Source organism: Triticum urartu, chromosome 4A, assembly GCF_056163025.1.
Source record: "Triticum urartu cultivar PI428250 chromosome 4A, HENAU_Tu73, whole genome shotgun sequence".
Lineage (NCBI taxonomy): Eukaryota > Viridiplantae > Streptophyta > Magnoliopsida > Poales > Poaceae > Triticum > Triticum urartu.
The window spans coordinates 592,680,134-592,699,980 of NC_141876.1; the positions used below are offsets into that span (position 1 = coordinate 592,680,134).

At 44.4% G+C, this 19,847-nt stretch overlaps 2 protein-coding genes and 1 pseudogene across 3 annotated transcripts; 2 read left to right on the forward strand and 1 right to left on the reverse strand.

Moving 5' to 3' along the window:
* Positions 1-220: 220 nt before the first annotated feature.
* LOC125553064 (uncharacterized) lies at positions 221-5,634 on the forward strand. The gene is made up of 6 exons (XM_048716818.2): positions 221-617; positions 752-1,008; positions 4,135-4,399; positions 4,493-4,692; positions 4,775-4,962; positions 5,085-5,634. Exons 2-6 carry the CDS (start codon positions 902-904, stop codon positions 5,369-5,371), a joined length of 1,047 nt encoding a protein of 348 aa, XP_048572775.1. The 5' UTR covers positions 221-617; positions 752-901; the 3' UTR covers positions 5,372-5,634.
* A 145-nt stretch (positions 5,635-5,779) lies between these two features.
* Positions 5,780-11,333, reverse strand: LOC125553063 (G-type lectin S-receptor-like serine/threonine-protein kinase At1g34300 pseudogene; annotated as a pseudogene). Its single transcript, XR_015601748.1, has 2 exons — positions 10,790-11,333; positions 5,780-7,409 (listed from the first exon to the last, which is right to left on the reverse strand). The product of XR_015601748.1 is annotated as a G-type lectin S-receptor-like serine/threonine-protein kinase At1g34300 pseudogene (transcript).
* A 3,701-nt stretch (positions 11,334-15,034) lies between these two features.
* On the forward strand, positions 15,035-16,431 carry LOC125553062 (phosphoglycerate mutase-like protein AT74H). The gene is made up of 2 exons (XM_048716815.2): positions 15,035-15,699; positions 15,812-16,431. Exons 1-2 carry the CDS (start codon positions 15,162-15,164, stop codon positions 16,315-16,317), a joined length of 1,044 nt encoding a protein of 347 aa, XP_048572772.1. The 5' UTR covers positions 15,035-15,161; the 3' UTR covers positions 16,318-16,431.
* Positions 16,432-19,847: the final 3,416 nt, after the last annotated feature.

The following is a 19,847-nucleotide window of genomic DNA, read 5'->3' on the forward strand; positions in this document are numbered from 1 at the left end:
TTGAAATGTGAAGAATTAGTTTCTATCCTACTGCATAGTAATAATATAATCATTTCCTACAACCCCCCAAAACGAAATTCTTTGAAAATCCTGTGCTATAAAATTCCTACACAATTCGCACAAATCAAAGAAGGCCCGAGTGGGCTTTTTCCCATCAGCCCAAGGGCCCGTCTGGTTAGCGAAAATGGCCGACCCCCAACGAACAAATCAATCAATAGCCCAATCCTTTTTTCATCCTCCTCTCCCATCTCCATCTCCGACTGCGCCGCCACGACCAGGAGCCATCTCCCAGCCTCGCTCACTCCGCCGTCCACCGCCGCCGCGCCGCTCCCCTTCGTCGGCCCTCACCAGAGCCGCCTCCGCCGGCCTCCACCAGACCACCGCCGCTCCCTCCGCTCCGCTCCGTGAGCCCGCCTTTGACCCGGCGGCGAGGACTGCTCCTCTCCTTCCCCGGACGGTTCCTCCCCGTCCCCCGACTCCACCCTCAGCTCTCTGGCTCTCTCAGGCGCCAGGCTAGTCAGCAGCCAGCGGCGAGGCACGGAGGCAAGCCGGCGGCAGCTCGCCGCTTTAGATCTCCACTTCGCCCTCGCAGGCTGCGGCAGCAGCACCCACCCAAGGTACGCTCCTGGTGCCATTGCCTTACTGAAGGTGATCTACAGACTACAGTACAGCTAGCTAATGATTTGATTATTCAATTTTACACTTACTAAAAGCCTAATTCTATCCCTCTGGAACTTGGGAGTTGGAACAGGGCATCAACATTCTCTGTCAATTGGAACTCGTTGCAGTGCTACTCCTTGTCGTCCTCTCCCCTTTACTCCTGGACTGCCGTGGAGTGAAGATCCATCTAGCTGGTTGCGGCGAGGGGTTCGCGGACTCTGACCCAGGCGTGCCATCCGGGATGGCCGGAAGTAGCCTCTGGGTAGTTCGATTGGCTTCCCTTCTTGCAGTCGGATTCGTGGTCGGCTCCGTCAAGGCCAGTCCGGGAGATGCTCATCCGCAGTACAGGTGAGACGAAGCATTGCTGACTCATCCCATGTTGCACATGATGTACCATTGCGCTTGGCTGTCGTTTATTTTCCTATATACCTTATTCCAGGCCTTGCTGGATAAGTTGGTTCTCGAATTTTGTTAGGTTTTCTAATGCGAAAGTGGGCCTAGCTGGGTTTTGGTTGATGCTTATTGCTTGTAATTGTAGTAATTAAGTCTCAGATATATCGGATGCAGTAGCATTGTTCGTCTTCTAAATATATATATCTAGATGCGTAATTGGGTTAATTTCGGCTGATGTTTCGTCATCTTACCTAGTTGGTTAAAAATATTAAATCTCTCTTTCTATCTCCAAACTGTGATATCTTAGCCTTATCGGTATGCATGTACTGGAGTCCACAATTGACTATCCTACAGTTTGATTGAAAATATCTGAATAGGAAAACCAGACACTGTCAATCTAAGATGGTTATTGTTTGACTTCAACTTGACAATGGAATAATAGAACCTTAAAGTATTCCTGTCCGTCAGATGAACAATTAGTCAAGTTTCAGCTACCACACCCTACTTATTCTAGTGTAATTAGTAAATTGGTTCAAAGGTGGATTGACTAAAGTGGATAAAGTGACAAACACTCAAATGGAGGGAATAATATGCGAGAAAATAGTGCCATACATTGAGTTACATAATTTTCAATCCCATTTTAGATGCTTTTGATTAGATGCACAAAGATTAAGTGGTGACACATGATTGGTATTCTTGCCATGGTAGTAAATTAGTCCATCATAATTTCTCCTTCTCTAACTTAATATAAGACATTTGTCAAAAAACGTCTTATATTAAGTTACGGAGGGAGTATTAGATAGACAGAGAGACTGCAGGTCAAACAATTAATTATTGGACTCCAAAAAGAAGGCACACACTCTTTATGAAAGTCAAGTTTGACCATGAATTTAACTAATAAGATTATACCATTAAGTTTGTATCTGAAAGAATTTTCCAATGGTATAATTTTTAAGTTACATGGCTTATGTATTATTGGTCTAATTGGCGGTCAAAGTTAAATCTCGAAAAGTGTGGGCGGCATCTTTTTAGAGTTGGAGGGGGAGTACTTACTATATTTCGGGGAAAAACATTAAGCTATACGCGCTTACTTGGTAATTGGTTATCATTGCATGGATATATTTTCTTACCTAAGCTGTGCACAAATGATTCTTCTAGCAAGTGGTTGAACTATACATTGTTAACAAAACATAGTATGTCTTTTTAGACGTTTGTTTGGTTATGAAAATTGTTACAGGCCAACTCATTTTTGCAACAGTTGCTGTGGATCTACCGACCACCTTTAGTAACTGTTGTGGCATCGTTGCCTCAGTTTTTGTTGGAATTTTTTCTTTTTATTGGTCTTGATTTGTGCTACATATTGTAGAACCATTGGTTAGGAGTTATACATTGTGTGAGGGGCTGTACTAGTTTGTGTTCATGAGGTGCTGTCATCTGCCGCCGTCTCATGAATGGCATGTCTGAACAAACCAGTTTAACTATGACACTTGAAGAATTGCATGTGTGTGCAATTGTTCATCTTCATCCTTGTTGAACTCTCTGACCGGAGTCATACTTTCCGATGACTTATTTTTATTTTGGAGTGACATACTACTACATGGTTTGTGGTGCCATTTCATTGCATGGACCGAAATTGCTGTTATTTTCATGCTATTTACATCTATTCCTATTTGAACTGCCGGTGGCGGGAGGGCACGGGAGGAGCGCTTTTGGTGAGGTTATTGGTCGCCTTCGGAGTCGACCTGGGAGTCGTCTGGGAGAGCAGCCTGGGAGGCGTGTTGGGCTTTTCTCTCACATAGCAATTTTACAGGAGTACAGGTGCAAAAACAAGGATTGTGAAGCACAAAAAACTGCATGATTAGTCTGTTGGAGTCTCAAAGCACAGGAAAACAACCCCATCCCTACGCGCATGAGTAGAAACAGTGGTTGGAGGGGGTTTTGATTCCTATTGAATTGTTGAATAGTACCCTGAAATTTCAGGTGGCCATTTCTTTGCTCGGAAGGGTAGGATCAAATTCCAAATGATTTAGGTTTCTCCAATTTCCTATCGATTTCCTTCAATCCAAAGTACCCCTTTGCCATTTACCATAACATTTGTTTAGCTTTATCAATTGTAAATAAAATTGCTCTAGACGCAGTTGAATAGATTCTGCTAAATTGTGGGACAGTGTTAAAGAAATGATTTTAATTAATGTTGTGTTTGCTTGCACATCATCTGTTCTGTAGCTGTCTTGTGACAGTCAGTTGAGGCAACCTGGGTGGTGATAGGATGCCTAGGTCCTCTTGATCAAATTTCAGGATGCAAGAACAAATAGTAAATAATACTCTCTCTGTTTCTAAATACTCCCTCCGTCCCAAAATAAGTGACTCAACTTTGTACTAATATAGACTACATGTAGAGTATATTATTTTGGGGCGGAGGGAGTATAAGTCTTTTTAGAGATTCTAATATAGACTACGTGTAGAGTAAAATTAATGAATCTACACTCTAAAATAGGTCTATATACATCTGTATGTAGTTCATATTGAAATCTCTAAAAGGACTTATATTTAGGAACGGAGGGAGTATCTGATATAATACTATAAATTGAATTTATGTGGCTGCACATTAGGAGATATAGCAGCACAATAGTAGAATGACCCCAATTCTAAACAAAACATTAACAGTGGATTACTGTAAGTCAATAACTAGGCTACACCTGTGAATGATATTTCTTTTCCAGTGCGTGGGTTGTTCATGATTAATTTATAGTATGATTGCAGTAATATTTTTCTTCTAGTATGCTTCCATTTTGTTTGTGCAATCAGTCTACCACCCATAATATCTGGTTTCTGCCTGTCCTTTTTTCCTGCACTCTATGGACTCTTAAAAGTGACTATTAAGTTTGTGGATGTATTTCGTACAAAGTAATTGAGTTCACCATATTTATTTTTTCCTTTTGTATTTTTCTTGACAAAATTTTGAACTGAAAACTGGTTGGGTTCCTGAAATTTGTTCATCTATCGACCTTTCAGTTGCTGTCATTCTGATGTTACACTGTTTAGAAGTTTCTGGTAACTTGCGTTGTGATCAACCTGCAGAACTTGTGTGAAGGAGTGTCAGAATACAGGGATTACTGGAAGTAACATCATCAGCCACTGTCAGTCCCGGGATAACGACAGCACATCTGCTGGAAGTTCTTGGTATACACATGAGCCCCTTTACTTGCAGTGGAAGCAACAGAACTGTATGACAGACTGCCGCTACTACTGCATGATACAAAGAGAAGAGCGACGGCAATTAGGTGGCCTGAGCCCTGTTAAATATCATGGAAAATGGCCCTTCAAACGTGTTTCTGTCTTCCAGGCATGTTTTGGCTTGTATGTTGATGAGTGATACTGGTATTTCACCATGATGACTACCACTACTACATGTCTTAACTTGTTTGCCATTTATCAGGAGCCCCTTTCAGCTGCACTGTCTGCTCTCAACCTATTGACGCACTTCATTGGCTGGCTTTCATTCTTCCTCCAAGTGAATTACAGATTACCTCTTAGACCTCAGACGAAGAGGACATACTACGAATACACTGGCTTGTGGCATATCTATGCAATATTATCACTAAATGCATGGTTCTGGAGCACTATATTCCATACTAGGTGTGCATTTGCTCAAAGCTTGGGCATGCTGTCATAATAGTATTTGATATCTTGCTCAGCAGCATCATTCTTCATTTTGTAGGGATATTGACTTGACCGAGAAAATGGATTACTCTTCAGCTGTGGCCCAACTTGGCTACTCTTTAATCCTTACATTGCTAAGAACTTTCAATGTCAAGGATGAGGCTGGCAGGGTGATGTTTGCTGCACCTATTCTAGCATTCGTTACAACACACATCTTGTATCTTAACTTCTACGAACTTGACTACGGTAAAGTTCCTTTTGCTTGATCGTGTCTTCAGTTTACCTTGGCACCTTGCACATACTTTGCCTTTTGTGTAGAAACATAATATCGATTCATGTGCATCTGCTGCGTTTATTTGCCTTTTCAGGATGGAACATGAAAGTTTGTGTGGCAATGGGTGTTGTTCACATTGTCGCATGGACAACCTGGGCCGTTGTGACCCATCATCCATCACGATTCAAGGTTTGGATCGTCATATTCGGAGGAGCTCTAGCAGTGCTTCTTGAAGTGTATGACTTTCCTCCGTACAAGGGGTATGCTGATGCACATTCGCTGTGGCACGCGAGCACCATTCCTCTCACCTATCTTTGGTGGACCTTCGTTAGAGACGATGCAGAATTCCGCACCTCCACACTTGTTAAGAAGGCCAAGTAGTAGTAAATTAAGGTCAGTATGAATGCTGTTAGCTTGTCCCTCTCTCGAGGTAACACGGGCAGAGGACACACGTGCTGCCATGCCATGCGTCCCCAGAAGCTCGGTGTTCCCTGGATCGATCAGGACTTACCATTCATCTTTCAGCGAAACTCAGCATCTTGTTTATGCGGTATCTTTGGTTCTTGACCTCCAGATTTCTGTTTTGATTGATATCAACAATTGTTTTGTTCTGTAATAGGAAAGGACATAATCTTTTTCGTGTCTGTTGAAATGGTTCACCTCACGGGTTTCAATGCTTATATAAACCTTAGCATTGCAGTCAAAGACGAGATAGCAGCCAGAAGTTCTGAATTTCACTTCCTTGGGGAATTTTCCACTCGGACGCTCATTTCTTCCCTATTAACGTAAAAGGGTGTTATTTTACTTCTCTGAACCCACAAAGTTCTGCAACGGCTGCCAAGCTTTGCTAGTAGTACAGTAGTAGTGTATGGTTTTACAGAAGAAGGAAAAATCATCCATGGAGGCTGGAGGTCCCCGGCGACGACGCGTTAGTGCCCGGCGACGACAGCCGGACTGGGGAGGCCGGGGAAGCAGACCTTGATGAAAGACGCGCTGGGGAGCGACGCCGACTGGTAGGCGCTGACGAAGTTGGACACCTTGAGCCAGCAGAGGCCGGAGCCGTCGGAAAGCGTGGTGGCGCCGACGCAGGAGCGGCTGGCGAGGCAGTCGAGGCGGCATGCCGTGATGCCGACGTAGAACTGCTCGATCGCGATCTCCGGCGGGTAGGTGAGGAACTGCGTGTTGTCGAGCTGGAGCATGGTGGAGTTGCCCGGGCAGTTCTGGAGCTCGGTCTTGCGCTTGCACCCGCTGCGGGGGTTGGCGGCGTCGTTGAGCTCGAAGTTCCGCGACGGGCAGCCGCAAACCGGCGACGTGCGGTTGTAGCTGCACACGCCCATGTTGCCGCAGTAGCCGAACACCTGGCATTGGTCCGCCACCGCCGACCACTGCTCCGTCGCCGTGCCGCTGCCGCGCCCGGCGCTGTAGGCGCGGAAGTTGCCGTCCGAGTCGAGGCGCAAGAAGCGCAACATGTCGTCGCTCTCGCCGTAGTTGCTGCTGTAGGCGACCACGACGGGGTTGACGAGGGAGCCGTCGTTGAGGGAGACGATGCCGTTGGTCTGCATCGTGAGCGTGACTGTCTTGTTGGCGGTGAAGGAGTTGTTGTAGCCCTTATTGAAGTAGGTGACGGGGGCGGCGCCGGCGCTGGCCCAGCTGAGCGTGAGGTTGCCGGACCTATCGACGGCGAAGACGTAGGGGCCGGAGGTGAGGTTCATGCAGGAGGTGAAGCTCTGCGACATGACCACGGTGTCCGTCGGGTGGTCAAATGACTGCCACACGACGCGCCCCCTGGAATTCTTGAGCACGAGGTTGCCGCTCTCTTGCAGGGCGGCGGCGGCGACGCCCTGGCCGGCGGTGCCGGACGACCATAGCACGGCCCCGGATCCTTTGACCAGTTGCAGATCGCCGGAGGACGAGAGGCGGAGCGAGCCCCTCGAATCCACGGCCGCGCCGGCTCCGGCGGACCAGATGGGGACGCCGCCGGCATAGGTGACCGCGGCCACGAAGAGCGACCGGGAGGTCGGGGACGGCGCGAAGCCGAGGGAGACGGTGGAGTTGGGCGACGACCACGAGGTCGAATTGGCCGCCGGCGAGAGGGAGGAGCCTAGGGGCATGTCCGCGCCATGGGACAGGAAGGAGAGGAGCAAGAAGCAGCAGCAGAGGACAGCAAGATCCGCTCCGGCTCCGGGATCTCCCCGTAGAGGCCGCATCTTTCTTCGACGGCGGCGAGGAAGAAGACCCCGGATTCCTCCGTGGTGGTGGTTGCACCGGAAGAGGCTAGCTGCGGGGGCTACGTAGCTCGGCTTCCCATATCATGGCGTCTTCCCTCGGCTATATAGCAGAGTCTCCACGGCCAATTAGCTGCTGACAATTCCCTGATTTTCCTTGATGGGCGTCTCCCTCAATCTTTGTCATGTCGCTCCTGTGTATGACCAAAAATTCAAAGACTATTCAGAACAATAGAATTGTAAAACATATTTTTGCTTATCCAACAGAAGTCACATACATTTCATATTTTTGGGGCATTTTTATTGATTTTTAAAATTATTTCAGTGATATTTAAAAACATTATTATCAATTCATTTTTATTTATTTTAGCGACTTCTAGTTCTTTCATCAAATATAGAAATAGATTCATACATATTCATAAATGTCAATTAGTTTGGGACATGAATTTTTGAAACATGGTTCTACACGCACAGCTAGAACAATAAAATTGAAAAAATACTTGAAAAATAAAATAAATCTGTAGCATTTTCTAACATAAATAGTCGACTGCTATGCTCGCGTGTGAAGTTTCACGAAGAAATGACATCCGTGGTAATCTTGGTAAAAATTGACAAAATCAAAACTATATTAAAAGAACATTGTTTGGTGAATAGTAAGGTCTTAGTTATATTTGCTTTACTTCACGCGTGAGTAGAATGGTATACCAAGTTTGGTACCCAAAAAAATAAGAACTTTTTTTCCTACCACTTTCTCTAAATGTACTATTCGCGTGGATGAACGGGGAAACATGTTAACCTTGGTGTTTTCGATTATTTTGGTCATAATTCTACCAATTTTAGAAAAAATCAATCCTTAAACAATTTCAAAAAAATTACATGGATATTTAATAAAAAATTAATTATTGAAGTCAAACTGCAATCAATTTCACAGACATTTCATATGTGCTTATGAGTAAACCTATTTGTGCATGTAAGTTAATACCTTTTTATGCGATTTTAGATATTGCATGCACGCCTTGCTATGTAGGAGAGAAATCGATAAAGTAGCCAGTGTACGTATGGCCAAGTTTCCATAGATTTATTTTCAGTGGCCTTTGATTTTGTATTGCCTCTTCTAGTTTTACTTCGCGTTTATAGTTTATCTTTGCTCTATCCGGGACACAAAGAATCTGATGAACAATAAAATCAGAAAAATAGCAAAAAAAGATAAATTAAAAAAACTTCTGAACTTTTTTGTGACGAACGTTGACAAATGTTTTGTGTGCTTGATTTTTTTTATGATAAAATGTTTTATGCAAAGAAGGACTTGTATTAACGAATAATGCTTTCTGTGCACGGCGTCCATTGGTGGACCACACAACCGCAGTTATGACGCTGTGTATATGTTTCGTTTCCTGCTATATGAATGCATGTATTACAAACGTTAGCGCCCCGTACTGGCACACCTGGGCCACCGGATCGAGTGCCAGGTTTGGCACGAGGTAGAAACCTTGAGCGACAGAGTACCATGAGTCCATGAGCCGGCACAAGAAGCAAGCTACTGGTTCGTTTGAAATCTTTTAAAAGACGCCATTGTTTTGATCTAACTCGCTGAACGTGCATTATGAAACAAATCAATCAGTACCATTTTGTGAAGAAAAAAAATGCGTGCTGTGGTTGGGAGTGATTAGGCGCCATTAGGACATTCAAAATTACTGCAGCAGTACCAGTCAACTAACAAAACTAAAGCTAGGCGACCAACTATTTTAAGCTTGAGCATTAGTGGGGAGTATTAACGCATGCAACAGTGGTTGACTACTATACCTACCCCAGTAAGGCATGCATGGCTGAAATCAAAATGACGGTCAGGACATTATTTAGGCGGATTACTTGCTAATTCGGCTTCCAAACAGAGGAGTACGTACTACTTTGGCTCCCGAACAGAGCAGTACCAGCAGCTTGAGTTGGTGGGCTGCATGCAGAAATTAATCGTCCGTCTTGTACGAGAACCAGGATCGTCGACTAAACCAGAACCATACCGTCAATTTTACAAGTAATTCCCCACAAAAAAGCAATTCTGTTTTTGTTTGAACTGATCAACCAAGGTTTGAAGCACTTCATAAGCAAGAAGCGCCAGCACATATTTTATCAGACCAGAGGTCTTAAGCAAGAACTGTACGTTTGCAAAGAAATTAGACAGTTTTTTCGAACTTGATCCGAACCAGGACTGGAGTGATTCAGCAACAAGTGCCAGTAGTGGAACATCAAACCAGTCTATCTAATCCTGATACATAGTTTCAAACCTGTCAGATATGGAACAAATAATTAAAAGATATCGTGTTTTTCTTGTGGGTTAACACTCAACACACCAGATTCAGATTCAAATTTTGAATCTGCGTTCCAATAAACAGTCAAGTGAAAAAATTAACTGCTCACTGCATATACCAAAATTTAACAAGTAGCAGTACAGCCTGGAAACAGTGTTGGCCCCCAGCGGCAGATTGGGGGCAATATTGACACGCTCCATTCTCCCTATTCTACCCAACCGCCCAACAATTACTGTTCTTCTTCCCCGAGTCAGACGCACACCCACCAGAACACCACAACCCGCCGGAAAGAAACTCGCCCCTGCAATAGCACGCCGAAAGGCCACGGCTTCGGCCTGGAAAATCTGCAAGTGAAATCCCTTCCTCCAACTATCCAAATTTGATTTTGTTTGTTGAAGGAGACCAGCCTGGAAAATACGCCCGCATGCATCGCCCTTCAAATCATTGCTTTCGAAAACATCTCCATTATCGAGAAGAACCATCCAATATCTGGCTCATTGTTTTTGCAACCATTTTTTAGACGTTTTGCACTTAGTTACAAAAGAACAAATTCTAGGAATAAGTACCTCAAAAACATAGGGAATAAAGTATTAATCAACTTCAAAACAGTAGTAACACGGATGGAATCCTGTAGGGGAAAACAATATGCACACCAAAAAAAACATGCAAGCAAGAAACAGAAGGGGGGAATACAAGACAAGGGAAGATCGGTGAACCAAATAATTCAAAAAATGAACTGCCCATGGAGAGAAAAAAGAAAGATTTGACTGCAAACAAAATGCACTGCCCATGAAGAGAAAAAAGAATTTGACTAGAGTTTCTGCATGCCCGGCAAATCCAACCAACGGACCACCTCCCGTTATACAATCTGGCTAGTGGCCAAGCAGCAAGAATTTCAGAAGAGGGGGGGGGGGGGAGTTCAACAACAGTTCACATAATGGCCAGCGACGTCCATCGCCATGGAAATGGATCTAGCAAAAGACCCGCTTAGAAGAACTTGAGGTGACCTCCACTTCACGGGAGCACATCAGCCACGGAGGAGATGGGAGACGACGAGATGATCCGCTGGCCGGCAGGTCGGCTGCTCCCGCAAGGCCGCAACCCACCCGGATCAAATCAAAGAAATAAATGGAGCAAAATTTGATACATGCAAAGCTAGCACCTATGGACAAGAACAGCCATGGATTCAAAACCATCCATGGAGGAAAAGATTCCAATAGAACACATAAACTGGCCATGACGAGGCGACATGATGGGAAAGAACTCACCTGATCGGAGCTCGCGAGGTGGACGACGGTCTCCCTGCCACTGGATCTGGAGTTTCGACCCTTCCGTGTTGACTGCTTCCGGTGGATCTGTGCGAAACTTAATGGAATCGGCGGCGGCACCAAGTCCTGCTTGAGAGACACGAGGACCTTGCCGCAGTCAGTTCGCGGTGGTGCCGGTACACTGAAGGAGAGCAGAGCATTGGCGTGGTGCCGGAGCCGAGATTGAATGTGGCCGCGCCGTTTTCCAGGCCGCGGCTAGGAGTGTGCGTCGTCGGTGGAAACGCTCACCCAGCGGATTTGCACCAAGAATGGCTTAGCGACGCTGGTCGTCGGCTCGTCGCCGGCAACCACCAGAGCGCCGCACACCATGGGAAAGAAAAGGGAGAGAGAGAGAGCTCGTTTCATGTCCACGCAAAATTTGTTTCATATCAGACGAGGCTCGTTTTGTGCCGGCACATATCCCCGTCCGCGGAAGGCGACCCGATGCACGCGTCTTGGACCGCTTGCGTACGAACAAACAAACTAATACGATGTGTATATGCTTGTACAACTGTTCAATATCCCAGACCGGTACTGATAGTTACCATCTCAAAGCGTGAACGCACGCGCAAGATACCGTGCACACATGCCGCCGTGAGTAGAAACTCCGTTCTATTGTATTAAAGGTTTCACAAACAAGATTCACAATTGTTTTTTTCATTTGTATCAAGTTTTACTGTTCATTCAAGCTCATTTGAGGCCAGGAACAAAAGAAGACTTTCGCTCTATCCAATTCTTCTTCTTCTTATGCGACATTTCTTAGCTCAGCGGTGCTTTAATGATCTCTTGCCAGTGTTAGAGTTTATTTTCGTTGGCTGTGGAGACTATAAGGATGCCGAACGACGACATGTTCATGCCATTGAAGGTTTGAGCAAGGCTGGTTGGTGCTGCAACATGACAACATTGATGGCTACATGTAGACGGGGTGGCAAAAGACAACAATGGTCCGACACCAATGATTGGACCATCTACAAGGATTTGGGAGGAGGGTTGGGGCATGGAAAATTACTCTACAAAGCGGGGCAAAAAAGGGATGGTGGTGGCGCACCATGCTTTGATAGGCAACTTAAGAAAACCCAAACAAATTGTACATTGAAAGTTGTGTTAGCATAGGAAAAAAAATTTGTTGTACACATAATTTGCATATATCTTTTTTTTCTCATACGAACCAATCGGCCCATAACACCACGTGGAAGACAAGTGAACAGGCAAATTCTAGATGCGCTTAATCACTTACTTTTCCAGCTAAAATCTAGACCCCTTGCCTTGCATATACCAAAAATCAAGCAAAGATACCAAGAAGGTCACCGTGTCTTTGGACCAGAAGAAACGACTGATCGAGCATGGCCGGTGAGCTCAAGACCAAGTCCGCTAACAGAAATATCAGCGGAACGTCACCGATAGGAGCACGTGCAAGTATGTTACGAAGCCATCCCAGCCGTTCAATATCACACGGAGGGGCCCGATGAGCCGAAGGTGGTCCCAGACCGTCAACACAATTGACCTCCTGGTAACGTACTTGCAGGGCCGGGCGTCGCTCGTCGGTCGGATGCTCAGTCAACAGGGGCGGCTTCTGGACGGTCGATCTAGCCCACTTGTTTTTCGTTGGTTGTATGAAATGAAACTCTTTTCTGCTAATAAGGGCTCAATGCTGAAAATAGGCATAGTACATATTATTAGTTTTTTTCACTTTCTTGTTGACTCTCCTTGTGTTAATTTGTACTATTTGCGAAAGGAGAAAAACTGCCTTACCATATCTTACATACGTCTTACCATTATAATATTATTTCCATTTAGTTACATCAAATAAGAAAATCGTACAATCTCGAACCCTCTGAAGATATTTTTTTGGCATCGCATCCTAGAGCTCTTTATGAAGATATACGACAGCAGTAAAATAGGTAGATCTTTCTCAAGATATTTAACCATGCTTAAACAAAAACCATATATATACACATTCATGGAAGTAACTGAGGGTGTTTGGCTTCTAGTCTGGCACTACTAGGGTAATTTTGCTAACCTAGACTAGCTAGGCACGGCATTCGGTTTAGTTTGTCTCGCTAAAATAGGTGTTGTGCTGATTCAACCATCCTGCTCGACCAAAATTTTGTGGCGTTTACATGCAATTGTTCTTAGAAACGAAGTTAAATTTATTTCCAGTGAAAATATGTTTTATATAAATATGTTTGGTACTATCTTTCTGCATGAAAATTCAAACACATTCTAATTAGTTCGGGAGGCGGAGAAACTTGTCTTGAAGAGGATGAGTTGAAATAAAAAGGTTTTTCTGTAACGGGTTCCAAACACCAAACATGTTTTAACTTGCAAATCTATTTGTAAAGATTATAACACTAATAAGTTATCTTATAATTGTTCTGTAATTAATTTTGCTTAGTGTAAAAGTAAATAAAGTTAAAACAAAATGACCGAACCTGGTAACAAATAAAAGCAGTGCATTGTGACACGGACTAGGTCGGGTCTAGCCGGTCCGCTTCGTTCTATGCAAAATAAAATAGATGAAAACCTAGAGAAAAAAGAGATAAATCACAGACATGCCACGTCCAATCATCAGTAAAACATTAAAATGAGTTAAAATATGACACACACAATATCTTAAACAGAGATATAAATTGAATATTTTCGCTAAATGAGATAATATGCATCACAAACCAAACTTCCCGGGGGGGTGTAAAAAGTAGAATTAACTTTAATTATTATAATATTAGGATTTAAAGTGATTTTTTTGAAATTATAACCCAAGTAAAATATATATTTTTTTAAGCACACACAAATGTCTTTTTCAGTAGTAACTCTTGTAAACTCTTAATTATTCAAAGTTACATGAATGTTAACCATCACAAGAGTACGCATTAACTAGACATGGCGCTAAATGGCGTCATACATTACTCCAAATTAGGGAAATGAGGCTATTGAGAAAGCTTGTGTTGTGGATTGGTTACGTGAGGCGGTGCTCTGAGTATCTTTTAATGCAACACGCAGAGGAATTTGTGGTTCTTGGTTTTGGGTAATTTCACTAAGAAAAAACCAATTACCATTGGATCTTGGTACTTATGGTGGGAGAGAAGGAAACTTGTCCACAATAAAAAGTGCAGCAACCGAAGCATATAGCATTGGCTATTAGAGCACCGATTGCCAACTTCTCTACAACCAACACCCCGATGGAAAGATGAGGTATCATGGTTTGACAAAACCAAGAAGAGACTACGTCAAGTTGAATGTCAACGGAGCTTTCGACCCCGAAGTGTTTCGAAGACTCTTATGGAACTGTTCTTATAGACTCAAATGATAAATTTATTACTGCTAGAAATGGGAAAATAGACTCATGTGGGGATGTACTCATGGGTGAGGCTATGGCCTTGCGAATCTAGCATTAACACTAGGATGCAATCACACAGAAGTGAACTCAGATATTATGGAGGTGATTGAGACGATGAAGAATGGCAGACGATCATTTGGAGTTGCTGGTGCAATCTTTGATGATACCTATCATATTGCGTGTGAATTCCCACATGTAATCTTCGAGAATGTTCCTAGAGAGGGGAACTGTGTAGCTCATGAATTAGCCAGTCTGGCTAGGTGTAGTTTGTGTAATGAGTGGATGGAAGCACCTCAGAAGAAATCATTACCCGTCTCGAAAACAATGCAACATTGATTACCATGCAATAGATGATGGTTTGCTTGGAAACACCCGATGGGTCTCGGGTCTCAATGGATCTGAATTCGAAAAAATAATTTAGAAAACTCGAGTCAAAGATCCTAAAACTTATTAGGATCAAACATGATCAGGTATTACATCCGCTTGAGAAGTTTCATGAATGAATAGCTCCGACGGACTCAAGGGCCAAGAAAGCCATTTATTCACGAAACTTTTCACAGGAGTGTAACACCTAATCATGTTCGACACCAAACGGTTTCATAAAATTTTGAATCTTTTTAAAAGTTTCTAAATTATTATTTTTTTCAATTCGGGTGCATTGGCACCCTTCGCGTCCTTGATAAAATTTTTTTTGGAGTGGACGACATCGGAATGTTTTTGGCTAACAAGGCCGGTAGTTGAGGCCCAGTTAAGAGCAGAATACAAAGGCCATTCTGTGCACACGTAGAATGTTTTTTTAATTTCGAAGACAGTGTACACGTGGAACTTCTCGTCGTTCTTGGCTCGCACACGTAGCTATCGTACGCACGCCGCACGCGCACTAGGCAACAAATCTTCTTCGCCCACGCACACACCCTCAGCCGGCTTCTCTGTTCCCCGCTGGCCACCGGCGACCCGATGCGGCCATAGCAACCGCCCAAGACAGCTGATTAGCTGATGGCGGCGGCCACCAGGTGCGTCCCGGCGCCCGCGGCTGCAGCGCAGCCCCGGTCCCGGCACCGGCTGCGGTGCCGCTGCTGCGAGGACACGCTGGGCGTCCCGCGCCGCCGCGCGACGGCGTCGTCTGGAGCGCGGGAGCAGGAGCAGCATCAGCAGCAGCACTACTTCCCGGAGCTCCGCCCGCTGCCGTACCCGGCGCCCCCGCCCCGGCCGCGGCGCATCGTGCTGGTGCGGCACGGGCAGAGCGAGGGGAACGTGGACGAGGGCGCCTACACGCGCGTCCCCGACCCGCTCATCGGCCTCACCCCCAAGGGACACCGCCAGGCCGAGGACTGCGGCCGCCGCCTGCACCGCCTCCTCTCCTCCGGCCACGGAGACGACGAGGAGGAGGACGGCGACGACGACTGGAAGGTCTACTTCTACGTGTCCCCGTACCGGCGCACCCTCGAGACGCTCCGCGGGGTCGGCCGCGCCTTCGACGCCCGCCGCATCGCCGGCGTCCGCGAGGAGCCCCGCATCCGGGAGCAGGACTTCGGTACGACGACCCGATCTGCATGTGGATAAAGAAATGGATTGCCTTATCTCGTACTACCACGTGGCTTGATCGTGATCGATGACCACGCGTCTGTATGTGACTGTGAGAGCAGGGAACTTCCAGGACCGGGAGAAGATGCGGGTGGAGAAGGAGATCCGGCGGCGGTACGGCCGGTTCTTCTACCGGTTCCCGGACGGCGAGTCGGCGGCGGACGTGTACGACCGGATCACGGGCTTCCGGGAGACCCTCCGCGCGGACATCGACATCGGCCGGTTCCAGCCCCCCTCGCCGCCGGGGGCCCCGACGGCGCCGGAGATGAACCTGGTGCTGGTGTCGCACGGGCTGACGCTGCGGGTGTTCCTGATGCGGTGGTACAAGTGGACGGTGCGGCAGTTCGAGGGCCTGGCGAACCTGGACAACGGCGGCACGCTGGTGATGCAGACCGGCGAGGGCGGCCGGTACAGCCTGCTGGTGCACCACACCGTGGACGAGCTGAGGGAGTTCGGGCTCACCGACGAGATGATCGACGACCAGATGTGGCAGCGGACAGCAAGGCCCGGCGAGCTCAACTACAACTTCATCACCAACGGCCCCTCCTTCTTCACCCATTTCAGCTAGGAAATTCGTTGGAGCTGATCTGTATACCTGTATACGAAAGATTTGTAAATTCCCGCTTTGATTTAGGAAATCATTACTACGCAGCACGCTATATGAATTCAACTTCATCGATCACTCCTCTGCTTGTGCTTCTTTTTCCAGGTCGGCGCAAAACAGAGCGGAGCAAGGAGATACTCCTCTGCTTGCCCTCTTCTTTAGAAAAACAGAGTGCAGAGAGGGGCCTTTTTTTAGAACTACTAGAGAGGAGCCTAACGGGGACTACTTTCCAGCCCGGTTAAATTCTGATTTGGGCTCACTTTGTTAGCCTATTATGAAATTAATCCACCAGTTTCTTTCAAAAAATGTATCCACCAGTTAGTATGTCCTTAATCACGTAATATCATATATGACGCTTATTGCGACAAACCGTCACTGAAACGCATAGGGGGGGACACGAATCCGGCTACACTTGAGGCCTTGGCATGCCGAGAAGCCCTTGCTCTAACTCTTGACCTATCATTATCACATGTAGTCATTGCTTAAGATTGTAAGATGGTGATCAATGAAATTCACAAGAGCACATGCGGTCTATATGCCAGCATCATCAGCGAGATCATTTCGAGGCCAACGCAGTTTACGAGATGCCCCTTCATCTTCGAAAGACGTGATGCGAATATTGAGGCACAAAGCCTCACTAAACATGCTTTCGGACTTTCTTTAGGGCGTCATCTATGGCTCCTTAATCCTTTGGACCTAAATTGTATCCTCCTGAATCTTGTTTATGATCATTAATAAACCGTGTGTTTAGACTACAAAAATACTGTTATTTGCGACTTCTTAGTTTTTCTTTTTCTTTTTTTCTTTTTTCTCTTTTTTTCTTTTTCTTTATTTTCTTTTGTTTTACTTCTTTTTCAAGTTTATTTTCCTTTTCACTTGTTCTGTTTCTATTCTATTCTTTTTCCTTTTAAACTTTTCAATTTATTTTTCTTTTAAGAACGTTTGAATTCGTAATTCAAGAAATCTCCCCTTTTAGAAATTGTTCACAAATATAGAAAAAAATATTTGCAATTTCAAAATATGTTCAGGATTTTCAAAAAATGTTTCTGTTTTCAAAATTATTTGGAATTTTATAAAATGTTCATGTTTATCCAAATTTGTTCATAAATTCAAAATTGTTTGTGGTTCCAACTTTTAGGGTATATAAAACATGTTCCTATTTTTTTTAAAATATTGTTTACAAATTCAAAATATGTTTTGAGAGTTTAGAAAAATGTTCAGGATATCTAAATATTCAGGGGTTCCCAAATTTGTTAAGAAGAGTAAACATTGTTCACAACTTATAAAAATGCTCAGAATTTTATAATTGGTCACAATTTTAAGAAGTGATCATAGTTTCACAAATTATTCACGATGTTTTAGAAAGTTGTCAGTTTCCAAAAAAATCAAGTTCTTAATAAAACAAATTTTATTTTCAAAAACATTTCACAATTTTGAAAATGTTCAGAATTTCAAAATTGATATGTAAAACAATTTAAAGTTACTATTTTTTTCAAGAATTTCAAATAAATGTTCACGGCTTCAGATTCTTCTTAGGAATTTAAAAAATGTTCTTGATATTAGAATCTGTTCACAAATTTCAAAACAAATATCTATTTCGGAAATTTTTTACATTTCAAAAAATGCTAGCATTTTAAAAAATTCACGCTCTTGAAAATTATCAAAAAATTCACATTCTTTTAAAAAAATTGCTCGGTGGCGATGTTGACGTGGATGACGGGTCCACAAGGCTAGGCGCGCGGGCTGCCGATGAGTCTGAGTTGGTCGGCATGGTTGCGGCTGCAACAAGGGCCAGGATGCGGACACCAATGCCAAGCATGGGGAGGGTGGCTTGTGCGGCTTTGCCGGTGATGGCCTCGGCGTCCATAGAGGTCCGTCGCTGAGCGGCGGCAGCAGTGACGACGACGGTAGTATCTAATTTTGCCTTACCCCTCCTCTTTCGGTTGCCTCGCTTCTCACTTTCGGTCACTCAATGCTTTGGGGTGACCTCTTTCTTTGGCTTCACCAGGGCCATGCCGCGAGCGACACGGCGGGTCTAGGGGCAGTGCCGAGATGGGTGCGTCGACCATGGTTTTAGGGAGGGAGAGGAGAGGGTTTTGGGAGAGGAACGTGGGAATGGAGATGGTGTGCCACCTACGTGCAGGCAAGGGGAGGACGCCCCCGACATTAACGACGTATCCATGTGGATGCAAACTCATCCCAATTTTGGGCTTGAAATGGGTCGAAGCAGATAGCAAAACAAACATCGACCCATATCCGTTGCGCGTTGGGCCATGGTTTTTGTCTGTAGATAGAAAAGGACGCGGACGAACAAAATGCGTCGACCCATTGGAGTTGCCCTAAGGAGGGAAGGACTCCCTCCGTCGTCCAATTCGGCAAAGCTCTTCATTATGGAAGTGGCGCCCCATGTGGTTCACAGGTTCCATTAGGGCTGGTCTATCAGTCTATGTCATAACGGCTCCTTTTTTTCAAATTCTTTTGTTCAATTCTCAAAAAAAATGTTTGTGTTTTCAGATTTTGTTCATAAATTAAAAAAAATCAAGAATTTCAAAAAAATTGTTTTTTTAAATATGTAGGATGTCCAAAAATGTTTCCATTCTTTACTTTTCTATTAAGTTAATAAATATCCTGGAATTTTGAAAAATCATGCTTTTACAAAATGTGCAAAATTTCAAAAAATGTCCCAGTATCAAATTTTGTTCTCATTATTAAAAAATGGTCGTGTTTTTCTGAAAAGTACTCTAGATTTTCAAAAAAAATTCCATGTTTTAGAAAAATATTTGTATTTAAAAAAATGCCCTCATATTTTAAAAAATATCGTGTTTTCAGAAAATGTTCTCAATTTTCCTAAAGCTGTTTTAAAATTGTCAAAACAATAGAATTTTAAAAAAATCATGTTACCTGAAAAAATTGGACAAAAGTAAAAAAAACTATAGGAAGAACTGCTACAGTAATCATGGAAAAACCCCGCATCGACACGTGTACGACTTCGAGTCTCTTGCTAATTTTTTTCTGAGCAACTCGAGTCTCCTGCTAATGCGAAATCACTAATTGCGAAGTACTTTTTTTTTCAAATATCACTCCCACCTCCCTAGGTTGTGACAAGTGGTGCGCTGCATGTGCATCACTTTGTCGCAACCTGAAAGTTTTTTCTTTTTTCGTAGATCCATTTATTCAAAACGTTTTATCTCTTAAACCGTGTGTCCAAATCTCAAATCATTTTCATTGCCGGATTCCTCGCGTCGAGATCTTCAAAACTAGATCCCATGTTCCTAGGTTTTGACAGACTTTTGTCACAAAAAAACCAAACAAAAAAGGGACAAAAAACGAACCGGGAGCACACTTTCCTCCCTTTCGGAAGCCGTTTCCAAGAGGCACGGCCGTGCCAAGCTAATCCGTGCCTCTCGCGGGGAGCAAAATCGTACCTCTCGATGAAGAAAAAAAAGAGAAACACATTGTTTTTTTGTTTCCGAGAGGCATGGCTGTGGTTCTCG

Bases quoted from the DNA above. Each gene is read 5' to 3' on its own strand.
- LOC125553064 (XM_048716818.2), top strand. From the start codon at position 902: ATGGCCGGAAGTAGCCTCTGGGTAGTTCGATTGGCTTCCCTTCTTGCA. The intron at 1,009-4,134 runs GTGAGACGAAGC...ATCAACCTGCAG, and splicing joins GATGCTCATCCGCAGTACAG to AACTTGTGTGAAGGAGTGTC. The intron at 4,400-4,492 runs GCATGTTTTGGC...GCCATTTATCAG, and splicing joins AACGTGTTTCTGTCTTCCAG to GAGCCCCTTTCAGCTGCACT.
- LOC125553062 (XM_048716815.2), top strand. From the start codon at position 15,162: ATGGCGGCGGCCACCAGGTGCGTCCCGGCGCCCGCGGCTGCAGCGCAG. The intron at 15,700-15,811 runs GTACGACGACCC...CTGTGAGAGCAG, and splicing joins CATCCGGGAGCAGGACTTCG to GGAACTTCCAGGACCGGGAG.